Source organism: Anomaloglossus baeobatrachus, chromosome 4 (assembly GCF_048569485.1).
Source record: "Anomaloglossus baeobatrachus isolate aAnoBae1 chromosome 4, aAnoBae1.hap1, whole genome shotgun sequence".
NCBI classification, from domain to species: domain Eukaryota; kingdom Metazoa; phylum Chordata; class Amphibia; order Anura; family Aromobatidae; genus Anomaloglossus; species Anomaloglossus baeobatrachus.
Genome location: NC_134356.1, coordinates 11,428,321 through 11,446,125, shown reverse-complemented (window position 1 = coordinate 11,446,125; position 17,805 = coordinate 11,428,321). Strand labels below are relative to the sequence as shown.

At 54.8% G+C, this 17,805-nt stretch overlaps 1 protein-coding gene across 2 annotated transcripts; it reads right to left on the bottom strand.

Moving 5' to 3' along the window:
* Positions 1-2,804: 2,804 nt before the first annotated feature.
* TULP3 (TUB like protein 3) lies at positions 2,805-16,130 on the bottom strand. Of its 2 annotated transcripts, XM_075343656.1 has the most exons (11): positions 16,023-16,130; positions 12,090-12,141; positions 10,937-11,105; positions 10,377-10,745; positions 10,186-10,286; positions 9,910-10,107; positions 9,595-9,707; positions 9,300-9,414; positions 9,125-9,223; positions 4,010-4,181; positions 2,805-3,335 (listed from the first exon to the last, which is right to left on the bottom strand). In XM_075343656.1, the coding sequence occupies exons 1-11, from the start codon at positions 16,055-16,057 to the stop codon at positions 3,202-3,204; spliced, it is 1,557 nt and encodes a 518-aa protein (XP_075199771.1). In that variant the 5' UTR covers positions 16,058-16,130; the 3' UTR covers positions 2,805-3,201. The 2 variants fall into 2 exon arrangements, with proteins under 2 accessions (XP_075199771.1, XP_075199772.1); XM_075343657.1 differs by lacking the exon at positions 12,090-12,141 and having other exon boundaries at positions 16,023-16,088.
* Between the last annotated feature and the right edge of the window lie 1,675 nt (positions 16,131-17,805).

Here is a 17,805-nt window from a genome sequence, read left to right as displayed (position 1 = left end):
CCCCAAAACATGTTTCCACCTCCATGCTTGACAGTGGGGATGGTGTTCTTTGGGTCATAGGCAGCATTTCTCTTCCTCCAAACACGATGAGTGGAGTTAAGACCAAAGAGCTCAATTTTTGTCTCCTCTGACCCCAGCACCTTCTCCCAATCACTCTTACAATCAGCCAGGTGTTCACTTCAGATGGGCCGGCCGCACATGGGCCTTCTTCAGACGGGCCGGCCGCACATGAGCCTTCTTCCGACGGGCCGGCCGCACATGGGCCTTCTTCAGACGGGCCGGCCGCACATGAGCCTTCTTCAGACGGGCCGGCCGCACATGAGCCTTCTTCAGACGGGCCGGCCGCACATGAGCCTTCTTCAGACGGGCCGTCCGCACATGGGCCTTCTTCAGACGGGCCGGCCGCACATGGGCCTTCTTCAGACGGGCCGTCTGCACATGGGCCTTCTTGAGCAGTGGGACTTTGCGGGCACTATTATGGCGTAATGTTACCAATGGTTTTCTTGGTGACCGTGGTCCCAGCTGCCATGAGATCATTCACAAGTTCCCCCCGTGTAGTTTTAGGCTGATCTCTCACCTTCCTCATGATCCTGGAGACCCCACGAGGTGAGATTTTGCATGGAGCCCCTCACCGATGGCGAGTGACCCTCATTTTGTATTTCTTCCATTTTCTTACTATGGCACCAGCAGTTTCTCCTTCTCCCCAGCGTCTTACTTATGGTTTTGTAGCCCATTCCAGCCTTGTGCAGGTCTATGGTCTTCTCCATTCCAGCCTTGTGCAGGTCTATGGCCTTCTCTATTCCAGCCTTGTGCAGGTCTATGGCCTTCTCCATTCCAGCCTTGTGCAGGTCTATGGCCTTCTCCATTCCAGCCTTGTGCAGGTCTATGGTCTTCTCCATTCCAGCCTTGTGCAGGTCTATGGCCTGCTCTATTCCAGCCTTGTGCAGGTCTATGGCCTTCTCCATTCCAGCCTTGTGCAGGTCTATGGTCTTCTCTATTCCAGCCTTGTGCAGGTCTATGGCCTTCTCCATTCCAGCCTTGTGCAGGTCTATGGCCTTCTCCATTCCAGCCTTGTGCAGGTCTATGGCCTTCTCCATTCCAGCCTTGTGCAGGTCTATGGCCTTCTCCATTCCAGCCTTGTGCAGGTCTATGGTCTTCTCTATTCCAGCCTTGTGCAGGTCTATGATCTTCTCTATTCCAGCCTTGTGCAGGTCTATGGTCTTCTCTATTCCAGCCTTGTGCAGGTCTATGGCCTTCTCCATTCCAGCCTTGTGCAGGTCTATGGCCTTCTCCATTCCAGCCTTGTGCAGGTCTATGGTCTTCTCCATTCCAGCCTTTTGCAGGTCTATGGCCTTCTCCATTCCAGCCTTGTGCAGGTCTATGGTCTTCTCCATTCCAGCCTTGTGCAGGTCTATGGTCTTCTCTATTCCAGCCTTGTGCAGGTCTATGGTCTTCTCTATTCCAGCCTTGTGCAGGTCTATGGTCTTCTCTATTCCAGCCTTGTGCAGGTCTATGGCCTTCTCCATTCCAGCCTTGTGCAGGTCTATGGTCTTCTCCATTCCAGCCTTGTGCAGGTCTATGGCCTTCTCCATTCCAGCCTTGTGCAGGTCTATGGTCTTCTCTATTCCAGCCTTGTGCAGGTCTATGGCCTTCTCCATTCCAGCCTTGTGCAGGTCTATGGTCTTCTCCATTCCAGCCTTGTGCAGGTCTATGGCCTTCTCCATTCCAGCCTTGTGCAGGTCTATGGCCTTCTCCATTCCAGCCTTGTGCAGGTCTATGGCCTTCTCCATTCCAGCCTTGTGCAGGTCTATGGCCTTCTCCATTCCAGCCTTGTGCAGGTCTATGGCCTTGTCCCTGACGTCCTTAGCTCTTTGGTCTTGGCCATGTTGTAGAGGTTAGAGTCTGACGGATTAATGGAGTCTGTGGACAGGAGGCTTTATACAGGGGACAATGTCGGAGCCGTCTGTAATGCCGGTAATGAGGGGATTAGGAGCGTCCAAGTGTCTGTAGCCAGAACTCTTAATGGTTGATAGGGGATCAAATACTTATTTTTCTCTGCAAAATGGAAATAATTTTATATAATTTATACCATGTGATTTTCTGGATTATATTCTGGATATTCTCTCACTGTTAAAATTAACCCTTAAAATTATCGACGGTTCATGTCTTTGTCAGTGGAAAAACCTACAAAATCAGCGAGGGACTATATACAGCGCCATACACAAGACCGCGGTCACTATATACAGCGCCGTACACAAGACCGCGGTCACTATATACAGCGCCATACACAAGACCGCGGTCACTATATACAGCGCCATACACAAGACCGCGGTCACTATATACAGCGCCATACACAAGACCGCGGTCACTATATACAGCGCCGTACACAAGACCGCGGTCACTATATACAGCGCCATACACAAGACCGCGGTCACTATATACAGCGCCATACACAAGACCGCGGTCACTATATACAGCGCCATACACAAGACCGCGGTCACTATATACAGCGCCATACACAAGACCGCGATCACTATATACAGCGCCGTACACAAGACCGCGGTCACTATATACAGCGCCGTACACAAGACCGCGGTCACTATATACAGCGCCATACACAAGACCGCGGTCACTATATACAGCGCCGTACACAAGACCGCGGTCACTATATACAGCGCCGTACACAAGACCGCGGTCACTATATACAGCGCCGTACACAAGACCGCGGTCACTATATACAGCGCCGTACACAAGACCGCGGTCACTATATACAGCGCCGTACACAAGACGGCGGTCACTATATACAGCACCGTACACGAGGCTGAACATTAAGACTGCAGCCATAGTTTCCATGCATGGTACGCAAAGCAAAATATAAGGCAGTAGTAACGATACACGACGCTGGGCACGGGGCGACCCCCAGACATACAGTATAGCGCACGGGGGACCCCCAGGCACACGGCGCTGTACATGGGGAATGTCAGACGCACATCTCTGTACGTCGTGGAAGGAATCCTACACGAGGTTGCGATGTGCACAGCACTGGTTACATACACAGGACGAGCAGCAGATAGCGGGGGGCCCGGCCCCCGTATCCGCTGGATATTTGGGATGATTAAAGGCACGGCGGATCCTCTCGTCTGGCGCAGATTTAATGTGATGTCAGTTTGTGGCTTCGCTCCCGGGGCGGCCGCTTCTTGGTCACTCACACGCCAGCTTGCTGTCAAAGCTAGAGAGGGCCACGGAGAAGGCCTGGAGGGCACAGAGCGGGTAGCTGTAGTCCAGGGTGAACAGGTCCTCCGCCACACGGCCGAACTGCATGACGATGTACTCGGCTGGGGACAGAGAGAAGTGTCAGTCAGGAGCGGGGGAGGACGGCGCGGGGGACGACGGCGGCGAGGGCTGTGCGGGGGGAGGATGGCGGCGAGGGCTGACCTAGAGAAGACAGAGACGAGGGCTGCGCGGGGGGAGGACGGCACCGAGGGCTATGCGGGGGAGGACGGCGGCAAGAGCTGCAGAGGGCAGGCGCAGCGGCGAGGGCTGCGCGGGGAAGGACTGCGGCGAGGGCTGCGTGGAGGAGGACGGCGGCGAGGGCTGAGCGGGGGAGGACGGAGGCGAGGGCTGTGCGGGGGAGGACGGCGGCAAGAGCTGCAGAGGGCAGGCGCAGCGGCGAGGGCTGCGCGGGGAAGGACTGCGGCGAGGGCTGTGTGGAGGAGGACGGCGGCGAGGGCTGAGCGGGGGAGGACGGTGGCGAGGGCTGTGCGGGGGAGGACGGAGGCGAGGGCTGCGCGGGGGAGGACTGGGCGAGGGAGGACGGCGGCGAGGGCTGTGCGGGGGAGGACGGTGGCGAGGGCTGTGCGGGGGAGGACGGTGGCGAGGGCTGTGCGGGGGAGGACGGAGGCGAGGGCTGCGCGGGGGAGGACTGGGCGGGGGAGGACGGCGGCGAGGGCTGTGCGGGGGAGGACGGAGGCAAGGGCTGAGCAGGGGAGGACGGCGCTCACAGACTCACGATCATTGTCATGCACAATCTGGAAGTTCTTGACGGAGGCGTGCGTGACCCGGCCGTGGAAGTTCAGCACGTAGGACTGCGTGTCGTCGTTCCACACCGGGGCCTTGTTGTGCAGCTCAATGATGTTCTCATGACGTTTGTTTTGCCACCGGGAAAGAAGACTCTCCGAATCCTGCAACACAAAAGAGACCTCAGCGGCCGCGGACACAGCGCCATCTGCTCCGCTCCTTCACAGAACTGTCATACCACAACATGGCCTATGGCGGCGCTATTTCTGGTGAAGACGATCACGTTCTGGTTGCCAAAAAAACCCAGGCAAAGAAGGGAATTTTGTTACTTACCGTAAATTCCTTTTCTTCTAGCTCCTATTGGGAGACCCAGACGATTGGGTGTATAGCACTGCCTCCGGAGGCCACACAAAGCAATTACACTAAAAAGTGTAAGGCCCCTCCCCTTCTGGCTATACACCCCCAGTGGGATCACGGGCTCACCAGTTTTAGTGCAAAAGCAAGAAGGAGGAAAGCCAATAACTGGTTTAAACAAATTCACTCCGAAGTAACATCGGAGAACTGAAACCGTTCAACATGAACAACATGTGTACCCGAAAAACAACCAAAAATCCCGAAGGACAACAGGGCGGGTGCTGGGTCTCCCAATAGGAGCTAGAAGAAAAGGAATTTACGGTAAGTAACAAAATTCCCTTCTTCTTCGGCGCTCCATTGGGAGACCCAGACGATTGGGACGTCCAAAAGCTGTCCCTGGGTGGGTAAAGAATACCTCATGTTAGAGCTGCAAAACAGCTCTCCCCTACGAGGAGGCAACCGCCGCCTGCAGGACTCTTCTACCTAGGCTGGCGTCCGCCGAAGCATAGGTATGCACCTGATAATGTTTGGTGAAAGTGTGCAGACTCGACCAGGTAGCTGCCTGGCACACCTGTTGAGCCGTAGCCTGGTGTCGCAATGCTCAGGACGCACCCACGGCTCTGGTAGAATGGGCCTTCAGCCCTGATGGAACCGGAAGCCCAGCAGAACGGTAGGCTTCAAGAATTGGTTCTTTGATCCATCGAGCCAGGGTGGCTTTGGAAGCCTGCGACCCTTTGCGCTTGCCAGCGACAAGGACAAAGAGTGCATCCGAGCGGCGCAGGGGCGCCGTGCGGGAAATGTAGATTCTGAGTGCTCTCACCAGATCTAACAAATGTAAATCCTTCTCATACCGATGAACTGCATGAGGACAAAACGAAGGCAAAGAGATATCCTGATTAAGATGAAAAGAGGATACCACCTTCGGGAGAAACTCCTGAATGGGGCGCAGCACTACCTTGTCCTGGTGGAAGACCAGGAAGGGAGCCTTGCATGATAGCGCTGCCAGCTCAGACACTCTCCGAAGAGATGTGATCGCTACCAGAAAGGCCACTTTCTGTGATAGTCTAGAAAGTGAAACCTCCCTCAGAGGCTCGAAGGGCGGCTTCTGGAGGGCAACTAGTACCCTGTTCAGATCCCATGGATCTAACGGCCGCTTGTACGGGGGTACGATATGGCAAACCCCCTGCAGGAACGTGCGCACCTTAGAAAGTCGTGCCAAACGCCTCTGAAAAAAGACGGATAGCGCCGAGACCTGACCTTTAAGGGAGCCGAGCGACAAACCTTTTTCTAACCCAGATTGCAGGAAAGAAAGAAAGGTAGACAATGCAAATGGCCAGGGAGACACTCCCTGAGCAGAGCACCAGGATAAGAATATCCTCCACGTTCTGTGGTAGATCTTAGCGGACGTGGGCTTCCTAGCCTGTCTCATGGTGGCAACGACCCCTTGGGATAATCCTGAAGACGCTAGGATCCAGGACTCAATGGCCACACAGTCAGGTTCAGGGCCGCAGAATTCCGATGGAAAAACGGCCCTTGGGACAGTAAGTCTGGTCGGTCTGGTAGTGCCCACGGTTGGCCGACCGTGAGCTGCCACAGATCCGGATACCACGCCCTCCTCGGCCAGTCTGGAGCGACGAGTATGACGCGGCTGCAATCGGATCTGATCTTGCGTAGCACTCTGGGCAAGAGTGCCAGAGGTGGAAACACATAAGGGAGCCGGAACTGCGACCAATCTTGCACTAGGGCGTCTGCCGCCAGCGCTCTTTGATCGCGAGACCGTGCCATGAAGGTTGGGACCTTGTTGTTGTGCCGGGACGCCATGAGGACGACGTCCGGCCTTCCCCATCGGCGACAGATTTCCTGAAACACGTCTGGGTGAAGGGACCATTCCCCTGCGTCCATGCCCTGGCGACTGAGGAAGTCTGCTTCCCAGTTTTCTACGCCGGGGATGTGAACTGCGGATATGGTGGAGGCCGTGGCTTCCACCCACATCAGAATCCGCCGGACTTCCTGGAAGGCTTGCCGACTGCGTGTCCCCCCTTGGTGGTTGATGTATGCCACCGCTGTGGAGTTGTCCGACTGAATTCGGATCTGCCTTCCTTCCAGCCACTGCTGGAAGGCTAGTAGGGCAAGATACACTGCTCTGATTTCCAGAACATTGATCTGAAGGGTGGACTCCTGCTGAGTCCACGTACCCTGAGCCCTGTGGTGGAGAAAAACTGCTCCCCACCCTGACAGACTCGCGTCCGTCGTGACCACCGCCCAAGACGGTGGTAGGAAGGATCTTCCCTGTGATAATGAGGTGGGAAGAAGCCACCACTGCAGAGAGTCTTTGGCCGTCTGGGAAAGGGAGACTTTCCTGTCCAGGGATTTTGACTTCCCGTCCCATTGGCGGAGAATGTCCAATTGAAGTGGGCGCAGATGAAACTGCGCAAACGGAACCGCCTCCATTGCCGCCACCATCTTCCCGAGGAAGTGCATGAGGCGTCTTAAGGAGTGCGACTGATCTTGAAGGAGAGCCTGCACCCCAGTCTGTAGAGACCGCTGCTTGTCCAGCGGAAGCTTCACTATCGCTGAGAGGGTATGAAACTCCATGCCAAGATACGTTAGTGATTGGGTCGGTGACAGATTTGACTTTGAGAAGTTGATGATCCACCCGAACGTCTGGAGAGTCTCCAGTGCAACAGTCAAGCTGAGTTGGCATGCCTCTTGAGAGGGTGCCTTGACCAGTAGATCGTCCAAGTAAGGGATCATAGAGTGTCCCTGAGAGTGCAAGACTGCTACCACTGCTGCCATGATCTTGGTGAACACCCGAGGGGCTGTCGCGAGACCAAATGGCAGAGCTACGAACTGAAGATGGTCGTCTCCTATCACGAAGCGTAGAAAGCGTTGGTGCTCTGTAGCAATCGGCACGTGGAGATAAGCATCCTTGATGTCTATTGATGCTAGGAAATCTCCTTGAGACATTGAGGCAATGACTGAGCGGAGGGATTCCATCCGGAACCGCCTGGCGTTCACATGCTTGTTGAGCAGTTTTAGGTCCAGAACAGGACGGAATGAGCCGTCCTTTTTTGGCACCACAAAGAGATTGGAGTAAAAACCTTGACCTCGTTCCTGAAGAGGAACAGGGACCACCACTCCATCTGCTCTTAGAGAAGTCACCGCCTGCAGAAGGGCATCTGCTCGGTCGGGATGTGGGAAAGTTCTGAAGAACCGAGGCGGAGGCCGAGAACTGAACTCTATCCTGTACCCGTGAGACAAAATGTCTGTTACCCACCGGTCTTTGACCTGTGGCAGCCAAATGTCGCAAAAGCGGGAGAGCCTGCCACCGACCGAGGATGCGGAGGGAGGCGGCCGAAAGTCATGAGGCAGCCGCCTTGGAAGCGGTACCTCCGGTTGCTTTCTTGGGGCGTGAGTGAGCCCGCCAGGAATCAGAGCTCCTTTGCTCTTTCTGAGTCCCTTTGGACGAGGAGAATTGGGGCTTGCCCGAGCCTCGAAAGGACCGAAACTTTGACTGCCACTTCCTCTGTGGAGGTTTGCTTGATCTGGGCTGGGGTAAGGAGGAGTCCTTACCTTTGGACTGTTTAATGATTTCCGCCAATTGCTCACCAAACAGTCTGTCTCCAGATAATGGCAAGCTGGTTAAACATTTTTTAGAAGCAGAATCTGCTTTCCATTCCTTTAACCACAAGGCTCTGCGCAAAACTACAGAGTTGGCGGATGCCATTGAGGTACGGCTCGTAGAGTCCAGTACCGCATTGATAGCGTAGGTCGCAAACGCAGACATTTGCGTAGTTAGGGACGCCACTTGCGGCACTGCTGGACGTATGAGAGAGTCCACCTGTGCCAGACCAGCTGAAATAGCTTGGAGCGCCCACACGGCCGCGAATGCTGGAGCAAACGACGCGCCGATAGCTTCATAGACAGATTTCAACCAAAGGTCCATCTGTCTGTCATTGGCATCTTTAAGTGAAGCCCCATCCTCCACTGCAACTATGGATCTAGCTGCAAGCCTGGATATTGGAGGGTCCACTTTTGGACACTGGGTCCAGCGTTTGACCACGTCAGGGGGAAAAGGATAACGTGTATCCTTAAGGCGTTTAGAAAAACGCTTGTCCGGATAAGTATTGTGTTTCTGGATGGATTCTCTGAAGTCAGAGTGGTCCAGAAAAGTACTCAATTTACGCTTGGGATACAGGAAATGGAATTTCTCCTGCTGTGCAGCTGCCATACGGGGACACAGAGTACCTGAAAGTTGCAGGGCCTTGTCCCTGAACGGCACTCCCGCTCCACATCCAGCAGGTTCTATGGGTCTGTGGATGGAGCCCGGCCTCAGGGCTTGGTGGCCGGTAAGATCCCACTTCCTCAGAGCCCCTCAGGGGGATGGGGAAGGAAAACAGCATGTGGGCTCCAGCCTCCGTACCCGCAATGGGTACCTCAACCTTACAAACCACAAGTGGGGTGAGAAGGGAGCATGCTGGGGGCCCCATATGGGCCCTCTTTTCTTCCATCCGATATAGTCAGCAGCTACTGCTGACTAAACAGTGGAGCTATGCGTGGATGTCTGACCTCCTTCGCACAAAGCAGAAAACTGGTGAGCCAGTGATCCCACTGGGGGTGTATAGCCAGAAGGGGAGGGGCCTTACACTTTTTAGTGTAATTGCTTTGTGTGGCCTCCGGAGGCAGTGCTATACACCCAATCGTCTGGGTCTCCCAATGGAGCGCCGAAGAAACAAAGTGTTAAACAACTTACGTTTTGCGGCTGGAAGGGGATGCGCTCGTGGTTGATGTTCATCCCCGGGATCAGGACGGACATCTTCCTCGGCCCCTTAAACCCCAGCACGTTGGTCTCCTGCGGGAGGAGAGGACAATGGAGGTAAAAGCCGGAGACGCGGGGACGTGACCCCGGATTCTACGAATGCACCTACGTAACAAACTGCCGCCAGCTCCTGCCGCACGCCGCTGCCCTCCGGTAACCCCCGGGCCTTGGTCGGGTTCTCGCCATCGTCGTACACCGTGAACTTGGTCCCCATTAGATTGGATCTAACAGAATGACGACAACGGAGGGTTAAAATAGAAAAAAAATAAAAAATATCTACGATGCAATGTGTCATGGTTTCTCTAAGCAAAATCGGCTCCCGTTTTGTGTATGCAGCTCCGCTGCAGAGCTATGTGTCACCCTGCGGAGCCCGTCAGCATGCAGCAGTGCTGCGTCACACATACCGCAGTTTTCCTACAAAGCTGCCCCCCTCTCGCGCCATGTCAGTGGGGTCGATGGAGATCAGGTAATTGGAGGTTTTGCTCTTTTTCCTTTTTCTACCAGCGAGAAGGAAAACCTACAAAAGATGGAGACAAATCAGGTGAAATGCCCCCCCTCGCCCCCCAAAAAAAAGACTCCCGACACCTCTGTGTGCAGCCCGGGCAGAGGACAGACCGGAGGACCGGCATGTGCAATACTTCCCTTATCCTGTGGGGGAGCTGCTCACAGATCGCAGCGGATCACTGGGGGTCTTTTACAGTTATGGCGGCTCCGCTCACCTTCCGGTTGTCCTCCTTCTCCTGGTGCATGTAGTAGGTGGGGTACAGACCGCGGTCCACCCCCTTCTTGTCGCGGCTGATCCGGCACCTTATCGTGACGCCTCGAGGTGCTGGACGCAACGCGAAATCCTTCAGGTCTCCCACATCCACCGAGTCTCCGGACGGCGTCTGTGGAGCGGTGTCTGGAGAGGCTGAGTCCTGCATGACACACAGGAAGGGGTTAATGGAGGAGGCGGGGGAGGGGAGCGGAGCAAGGACCCTGAATCCGGGACTCACTGCCTGGGACTTCTTACTGGAGGCCGATCCTGGCCGCGTCCCCGACCCCGGCACCCCCTCGTCCGAAGACTCCTCATCAAACTTCAGACTGTCCGAAATTCCTGGGAGAAGAAGTCAGAAGATCATAAAGCCGTGAACCCCAAGAGCAGAATCGTGAGCGCAGCTCCGGAGCAGCAGACAGGCACACTCACCCCTTTTCTTTAGCATTTTTTGGAGGTCCCGTTTGGACACCTCGTTCTTTCTGGGGGTCTCCTCCTCCTCCTCTCCAGAGCTGGATTTGGTGACCGGCTCGCGGGGGGGAGCGGGCGGGGTCCTCGCCTCTTTCGCGACGCCCCGGGTGTTGCTGTAACCGGATTGGGGATTTGTTTCGGATATTTGAATGGAGCCTTTCCACTGTTTTGGGGAGGCGGAGGGTTTGCTCGGGGGGGATCCGGCCCGCCTGTTCCCAAAGCTGGAGTCGTCCGATGTGATCTCATCAGGGCAGGTCTCTCCCACGGACAGAATGTGGATTTTAAACTCCAGCTCCTTTGTGGTGTGGAGCGCGGCGGGGCCATCGATCCCTGCAATGCAAAGTGTCGTCACCGGGTCACTCAGGAAAGACACGACGGTCACTGCTGCTGGGCGCCGGCTGCACGGCACAGAGGGCGCAGGCACAATGATATTATACTGTACTGTGCTGCCACCTTCTGGACACTTCCAAAATGAAGGGGGTCTGGATGTATTTGGGGTCCCACTAATGATCCGCACTCACCGTGTAAGATGACGTCGGTGGGATCAGATTGGGGGCTCCGGCGCTGCACCAGGGGCGCCTGCTCCTCGCTCCTCTTGCTTCTCCCTCTTGCTGATCGGGGCTCCTGGTTCGGCAGCACCATGTGCGACTCCTGACGCCTCCGCTTCTGTTTCATCTCCAGCAGGGCGCGCTGCACACAAGAGGCACAATAAGGAGCGCGGGGACTGGACGGGGCCCGGGGCCCGAATACAAAGCAGCAGGATTGTGCCACTGATTACAATTGGAAAATAGAAAAAAATCCCCACAACCAAAGTACGAGAGAAGGAAGAAGAGTGAGTGCAGGAATCAGGGAGAAGCTTTATACCCCGCAGTGGACCACCACAGTACCCGGCACCACCACAGTACCCGGCACCACCACAGTACCCGGCACCATCACAGCACCCGGAACCACCACAGTACCCGGCACCATCACAGCACCCGGAACCACCACAGTACCCGGCACCACCACAGTACCCGGAACCACCACAGTACCCGACACCACCACAGTACCCGGCACCATCACAGCACCCGGCACCATCACAGCACCCGGCACCATCACAGCACCCGGAACCACCACAGTACCCGACACCAGCACATTACCTGACAACCCACAGTACCTGCACCACCACAGTACATGGATCATGACAGTATCTGACACTACCACAGTACATGGATCACTAGAGTACCCGTCAACACCACAGTACCCGACACCACCACAGTACCTGCCCCAACACAATACCCAACACCCCGCAATACCCACACCCTACCGTACCTGATGTTCTACAATATCCGCACCCTACAGTTCCCGACGCCGCACAGTACTTAAACACCAGTCCCGGCACTACAACAGTACTAGACACCCCAGAGTACTTGAAGACCACAGTCCTCACACAAAGTAGCGCACACCACAGTACCCAATGCCCCAAAGTACCCGGTACCACAATAGTACCCAGCAATACCACAGTATCCCACGCCCCAAAGTCCCTGCACCTCACAGTACCAGCACCATCACAGTACCAGACGTCTCACAGTACCCGGACACCCTACAGAACCCAACAAACAAACCCAACGTGACACTCCACAATACCCGCACCAACACCCACACCTCACCATACTTGCACCACAATTCCCGCACCTGGTTGTGCAGCTTGAGCTGACGGAGCCGAACATTGTCATCATCCAAGATACTGGAAACAGAAAATAATTACTGCATATAAGAGAATGTGACGGGGGTCTGTGTATTACAGTAAGGGAGAATGATGGGGGTCTGTGTATTACAGTAAGGGAGAATGATGGGGGTCTGTGTATTACAGTAAGGGAGAATGATGGGGGTCTGTGTATTACAGTAAGGGAGAATGATGGGGGTCTTTGTATTAGAGGGGGGAGAATGATGGGGGTCTGTGTATTAGAGGAGTGGGAGGATGATGGGGGTCTGTGTCTCTATCACCCCACCCATTCTCTACGTTCTGCAAATGACTTTCGACTAACATCCACACTAATCTGAACCTCCCGCTCCCGGATCCAAGACTTCTCCCGAGCTGCACCAATCTTCTGGAACGTTTTACCCCATGAAGCTAGGACGAATCACAACTTATTCAGCTTCAGACGCTCCCTAAAAATGCATCTTTTTAGGGCGGCCTATCACACTCCCTAGCTAAATTAAATTCATAGTCCCTCCACGACCTCCCAGAACATAACTCCACCGCTCCCAAATGCATCTCAAGCTTCTGGCTGACTTGCACCTTGCGCCCCCCCCCCACTCGCTGTAGAGTGTAAGCTCTCACAATCAGGGTGGTCTTTATTTCACTCTAATTATTGTATTTTCTATAACCGTTACTTGCTTGTATATAATTCTCCTGAATTGTACAGCGCTGCGGAATACGTTGGTGCTATAGAAATAAAGATTATTATTATTATTGGAGGTGGGGAGATGATGGGGGTCTGTGTATTAGAGCGGGGGGATGATGGGGGTCTGTGTATTAGCGAGGGGAGGATGATGGGGGTCTGTGTATTAGAGCGGGGGGATGATGGGGGTCTGTGTATTAGCGAGGGGAGGATGATGGGGGTCTGTGTATTAGAGGAGGGGAAGGATGATGGGGGTCTGTGTATTAGAGGAGTGGGAGGATGATGGGGGTCTGTGTATTAGAGCAGGAGGATGATGGGGGTCTGTGTATTAGAGCAGGGGGAGGATGATGGGGGTCTGTGTATTAGAGCAGGGGGATGATGGGGGTCTGTGTATTAGAGCGGGGGGGATGATGGGGGTCTGTGTATTAGAGCAGGGGGATGATGGGGGTCTGTGTATTAGAGCAGGGGGATGATGGGGGTCTGTGTATTAGAGGAGTGGGAGGATGATGGGGGTCTGTGTATTAGAGGAGTGGGATGATGGGGGTCTGTGTATTAGCGAGGGGAGGATGATGGGGGTCTGTGTATTAGAGCAGGGGGATGATGGGGGTCTGTGTATTAGAGGGGGGAGGATGATGGGGGTCTGTATATTAAAGGAGGGGAGGATGATGGGGGTCTGTGTATTAGCGAGGGGAGGATGATGGGGGTCTGTGTATTAGAGCAGGGGGATGATGGGGGTCTGTGTATTAGAGGGGGATGATGGGGGTCTGTGTATTAGAGGGGGGAGGATGATGGGGGTCTGTATATTAAAGGAGGGGAGGATGATGGGGTTCTGTGTATTAGCGAGGGGAGGATGATGGGGGTCTGTGTATTAGAGGAGGGGAGGATGATGGGGGTCTGTGTATTAGAGCAGGAGGATGATGGGGGTCTGTGTATTAGAGCAGGGGGATGATGGGGGTCTGTGTATTAGAGCAGGAGGATGATGGGGGTCTGTGTATTAGAGCAGGGGAGGATGATGGGGGTCTGTGTATTAGAGCAGGGGGATGATGGGGGTCTGTGTATTAGAGCAGGGGAGGATGATGGGGGTCTGTGTATTAGAGCAGGGGGATGATGGGGGTCTGTGTATTAGAGCAGGAGGATGATGGGGGTCTGTGTATTAGAGCAGGTGGATGATGGGGGTCTGTGTATTAGAGCGGGGGGATGATGGGGGTCTGTGTATTAGAGCAGGGGGATGATGGGGGTCTGTGTATTAGAGCGGGGGGATGATGTGGGTCTGTGTATTAGAGGGGGGGGGATGATGGGGGTCTGTGTATTAGCGAGGGGAGGATGATGGGGGTCTGTGTATTAGAGCGGGGGGATGATGGGGGTCTGTGTATTAGAGCGGGGGGATGATGGGGGTCTGTGTATTAGCGAGGGGAGGATGATGGGGGTCTGTGTATTAGAGGAGGGGAAGGATGATGGGGTCTGTGTATTAGAGGAGTGGGAGGATGATGGGGGTCTGTGTATTAGAGCAGGGGGATGATGGGGGTCTGTGTATTAGAGCGGGGGGGATGATGGGGGTCTGTGTATTAGAGCAGGGGGATGATGGGGGTCTGTGTATTAGAGCAGGGGGATGATGGGGGTCTGTGTATTAGAGGAGTGGGAGGATGATGGGGGTCTGTGTATTAGAGCAGGGGGATGATGGGGGTCTGTGTATTAGAGCGGGGGGGATGATGGGGGTCTGTGTATTAGAGCAGGGGGATGATGGGGGTCTGTGTATTAGAGCAGGGGGATGATGGGGGTCTGTGTATTAGAGGAGTGGGAGGATGATGGGGGTCTGTGTATTAGAGGAGTGGGATGATGGGGGTCTGTGTATTAGCGAGGGGAGGATGATGGGGGTCTGTGTATTAGAGCAGGGGGATGATGGGGGTCTGTGTATTAGAGGGGGGAGGATGATGGGGGTCTGTATATTAAAGGAGGGGAGGATGATGGGGGTCTGTGTATTAGCGAGGGGAGGATGATGGGGGTCTGTGTATTAGAGCAGGGGGATGATGGGGGTCTGTGTATTAGAGGGGGATGATGGGGGTCTGTGTATTAGAGGGGGGAGGATGATGGGGGTCTGTGTATTAGAGCAGGGGGATGATGGGGGTCTGTGTATGAGGGGGGAGGATGATGGGGGTCTGTGTATTAGAGGGGGATGATGGGGGTCTGTGTATTAGAGGGGGGAGGATGATGGGGGTCTGTGTATTAGAGCAGGGGGATGATGGGGGTCTGTGTATTAATTAAAGGAGGGGAGGATGATGGGGGTCTGTGTATTAGAGCAGGGGGATGATGGGGGTCTGTGTATTAGAGCAGGGGGATGATGGGGGTCTGTGTATTAGAGCAGGGGGATGATGGGGGTCTGTGTATTAGAGCAGGAGGATGATCGGGGTCTGTGTATTAGAGCAGGAGGATGATGGGGGTCTGTGTATTAGAGCAGGGGGATGATGGGGGTCTGTGTATTAGAGCAGGAGGATGATGGGGGTCTGTGTATTAGAGCAGGGGGATGATGGGGGTCTGTGTATTAGAGCAGGAGGATGATGGGGGTCTGTGTATTAGAGCAGGGGGATGATGGGGGTCTGTGTATTAGAGCAGGGGGATGATGGGGGTCTGTGTATTAGAGCAGGGGGATGATGGGGGTCTGTGAATTAGAGCAGGGGAGGATGATGGGGGTCTGTGTATTAGAGCAGGGGGATGATGGGGGTCTGTGTATTAGAGCAGGGAGGATGCTGGGGGTCTGTGTATTAGAGCAGGGAGGATGATGGGGGTCTGTGTATTAGAGCAGGGGGATGATGGGGGTCTGTGTATTAGAGCAGGGGGATGATGGGGTCTGTGTATTAGAGCAGGAGGATGATGGGGGTCTGTGTATTAGAGCAGGGGAGGATGATGGGGGTCTGTGTATTAGAGCAGGGGGATGATGGGGGTCTGTGTATTAGAGCAGGGGGATGATGGGGGTCTGTGTATTAGAGCAGGGGGATGATGGGGTCTGTGTATTAGAGCAGGGGGATGATGGGGGTCTGTGTATTAGAGCAGGGGGATGATGGGGGTCTGTGTATTAGAGCAGGGGGATGATGGGGGTCTGTGTATTAGAGGAGGGAGGATGCTGGGGGTCTGTGCGTTGGGTGGGGTGCTGGGGGTCTGTGTGTTGGGTGGGGTGCTGGGGGTCTGTGTGTTGGGGGGAGGGGGATGCTGGGGGTCTCCCTTGTACCTGGCCCCGGTTCCCCAGTCCCCGCTGGAGTCCATTTCGCAGCTTCTTTCCCCGTTAGAATCCCGAGTCCAGTCCCTTAGCAACCAGTCTGCTCCTGACAACCGCACCCGGCAGTGTCCCGCCTTCCTATTGGTCAGCAGTCTCTGATCATTGGTTGTTAGAACGTGTGAGCGTCCTGGGGGCGGGGCCAGAACTGTGGAATGAGGGGCGGGGCTAAATAAACAGAAGGGGAGACAAAACTTTATGTGTAATTCACAGACCCCGAAACATGACAAGAGAAGATGTACGCGACACCGGGACCCCCGAGAGATACAGGGACCCCCTGGGATATACAGGGGCCCCCGAGAGATACAGAGACCCCCGAGAGATACAGGGACCCCCCGGGATATACAGGGCCCCCCGAGAGATACAGGGACCCCCCAGGATATACAGACACCCCCGAGAGATACAGGGACCCCCCGGGATATACAGAGACCCCCTGGGATATACAGAGACCCCCGAGAGATACAGGGACCCCCGAGAGATACAGGGACCCCCCAGGATATACAGAGACCCCCGAGAGATACAGGGACCCCCCGGGATATACAGGGCCCCCCGAGAGATACAGGGACCCCCCAGGATATACAGAGACCCCCGAGAGATACAGGGACCCCCCGGGATATACAGGGCCCCCCGAGAGATACAGGGACCCCCCGGGATATACAGACACCCCCTAGAGATACAGGGACCCCCCGGGATATACAGAGACCCCCGAGAGATACAGGGACCCCCCGGGATATACAGAGACCCCAGAGAGATACAGGGACCCCCCGGGATATACAGACACCCCCTAGAGATACAGGGACCCCCCGGGATATATAGAGACCCCCGAGAGATACAGGGACCCCCCGGGATATACAGAGACCCCAGAGAGATACAGGGACCCCCCGGGATATACAGAGACCCCCGAGAGATACAGGGACCCCCCGGGATATACAGGGACCCTCGAGAGATACTGAGATCCCTGAAAGATTCAGAGATTCCTGTGGATATATGGAGACCACAGGATATACAGAGACTCTTGGAGATACAGGGACCCCCAGGATATACAGAGACAACCCCTCCCAGATATAGAGACCCCCGCTATATGCATGTGTGACACAGGGAGACCCTGCTGCATCCATATAATATACAATAACCCCGATAAATACAGACCCCCGGGTACAGAACCAGGGCTGAGGAGTCGGAGCTCCTTTTGGTGGCGTCGGTATAAAATGCCCCGACTCCTATAATCTATAGTAATTGGGCACAGTGCGATGCAGAATGTGCGGAATATTTTTCATAGGAATTTGGGAAAGTTATGAAATGTCCTATAAATGGCTGTTCTATTCCTGATCTAAGGCTGCATTCACACACAGCGGTTTTGATGCGTTTTTTGAGGATATTGATTTTTCAGCTGCAAAAACAGATCAGCTTTTTAAAAAACCGCATCACCTGAAAGGTTTCTGAGCTCATAGATAATGATCAATAGCAAAAGCAGATTAGAAACACGCCACAAACTGACGGCCCTGGCCTATCGGGTCATCACAGGGTATTGCACAATCTGCCCTCCCGTGCAGTATCCACCTCCTTCTTGGTTACGGGTCCCCAAATAAATGGTGTTGCCTACATCAGCTAATCAAAATCCTAGGAACACTCTGCACCAGACACACCAGTGGACGGTCTGAGTGGAATAGGGTCGCCCACTTGGGGGGTCGGTAAGGGGAGGTCAGGAGAGTCAGTCAAGAGTTGAAGTTTGGAAGTA

Excerpts from the sequence above, each read along its gene's own strand:
- TULP3 (XM_075343656.1), bottom strand. The coding sequence starts at position 16,057 with ATGGACTCCAGCGGGGACTGGGGAACCGGGGCCAG. Across the intron at positions 10,746-10,936 it reads CACCGACGTCATCTTACACG|GGATCGATGGCCCCGCCGCG; the intron begins GTGAGTGCGGAT and ends TTTGCATTGCAG. Across the intron at positions 10,287-10,376 it reads AAAAATGCTAAAGAAAAGGG|GAATTTCGGACAGTCTGAAG; the intron begins GTGAGTGTGCCT and ends TTCTTCTCCCAG.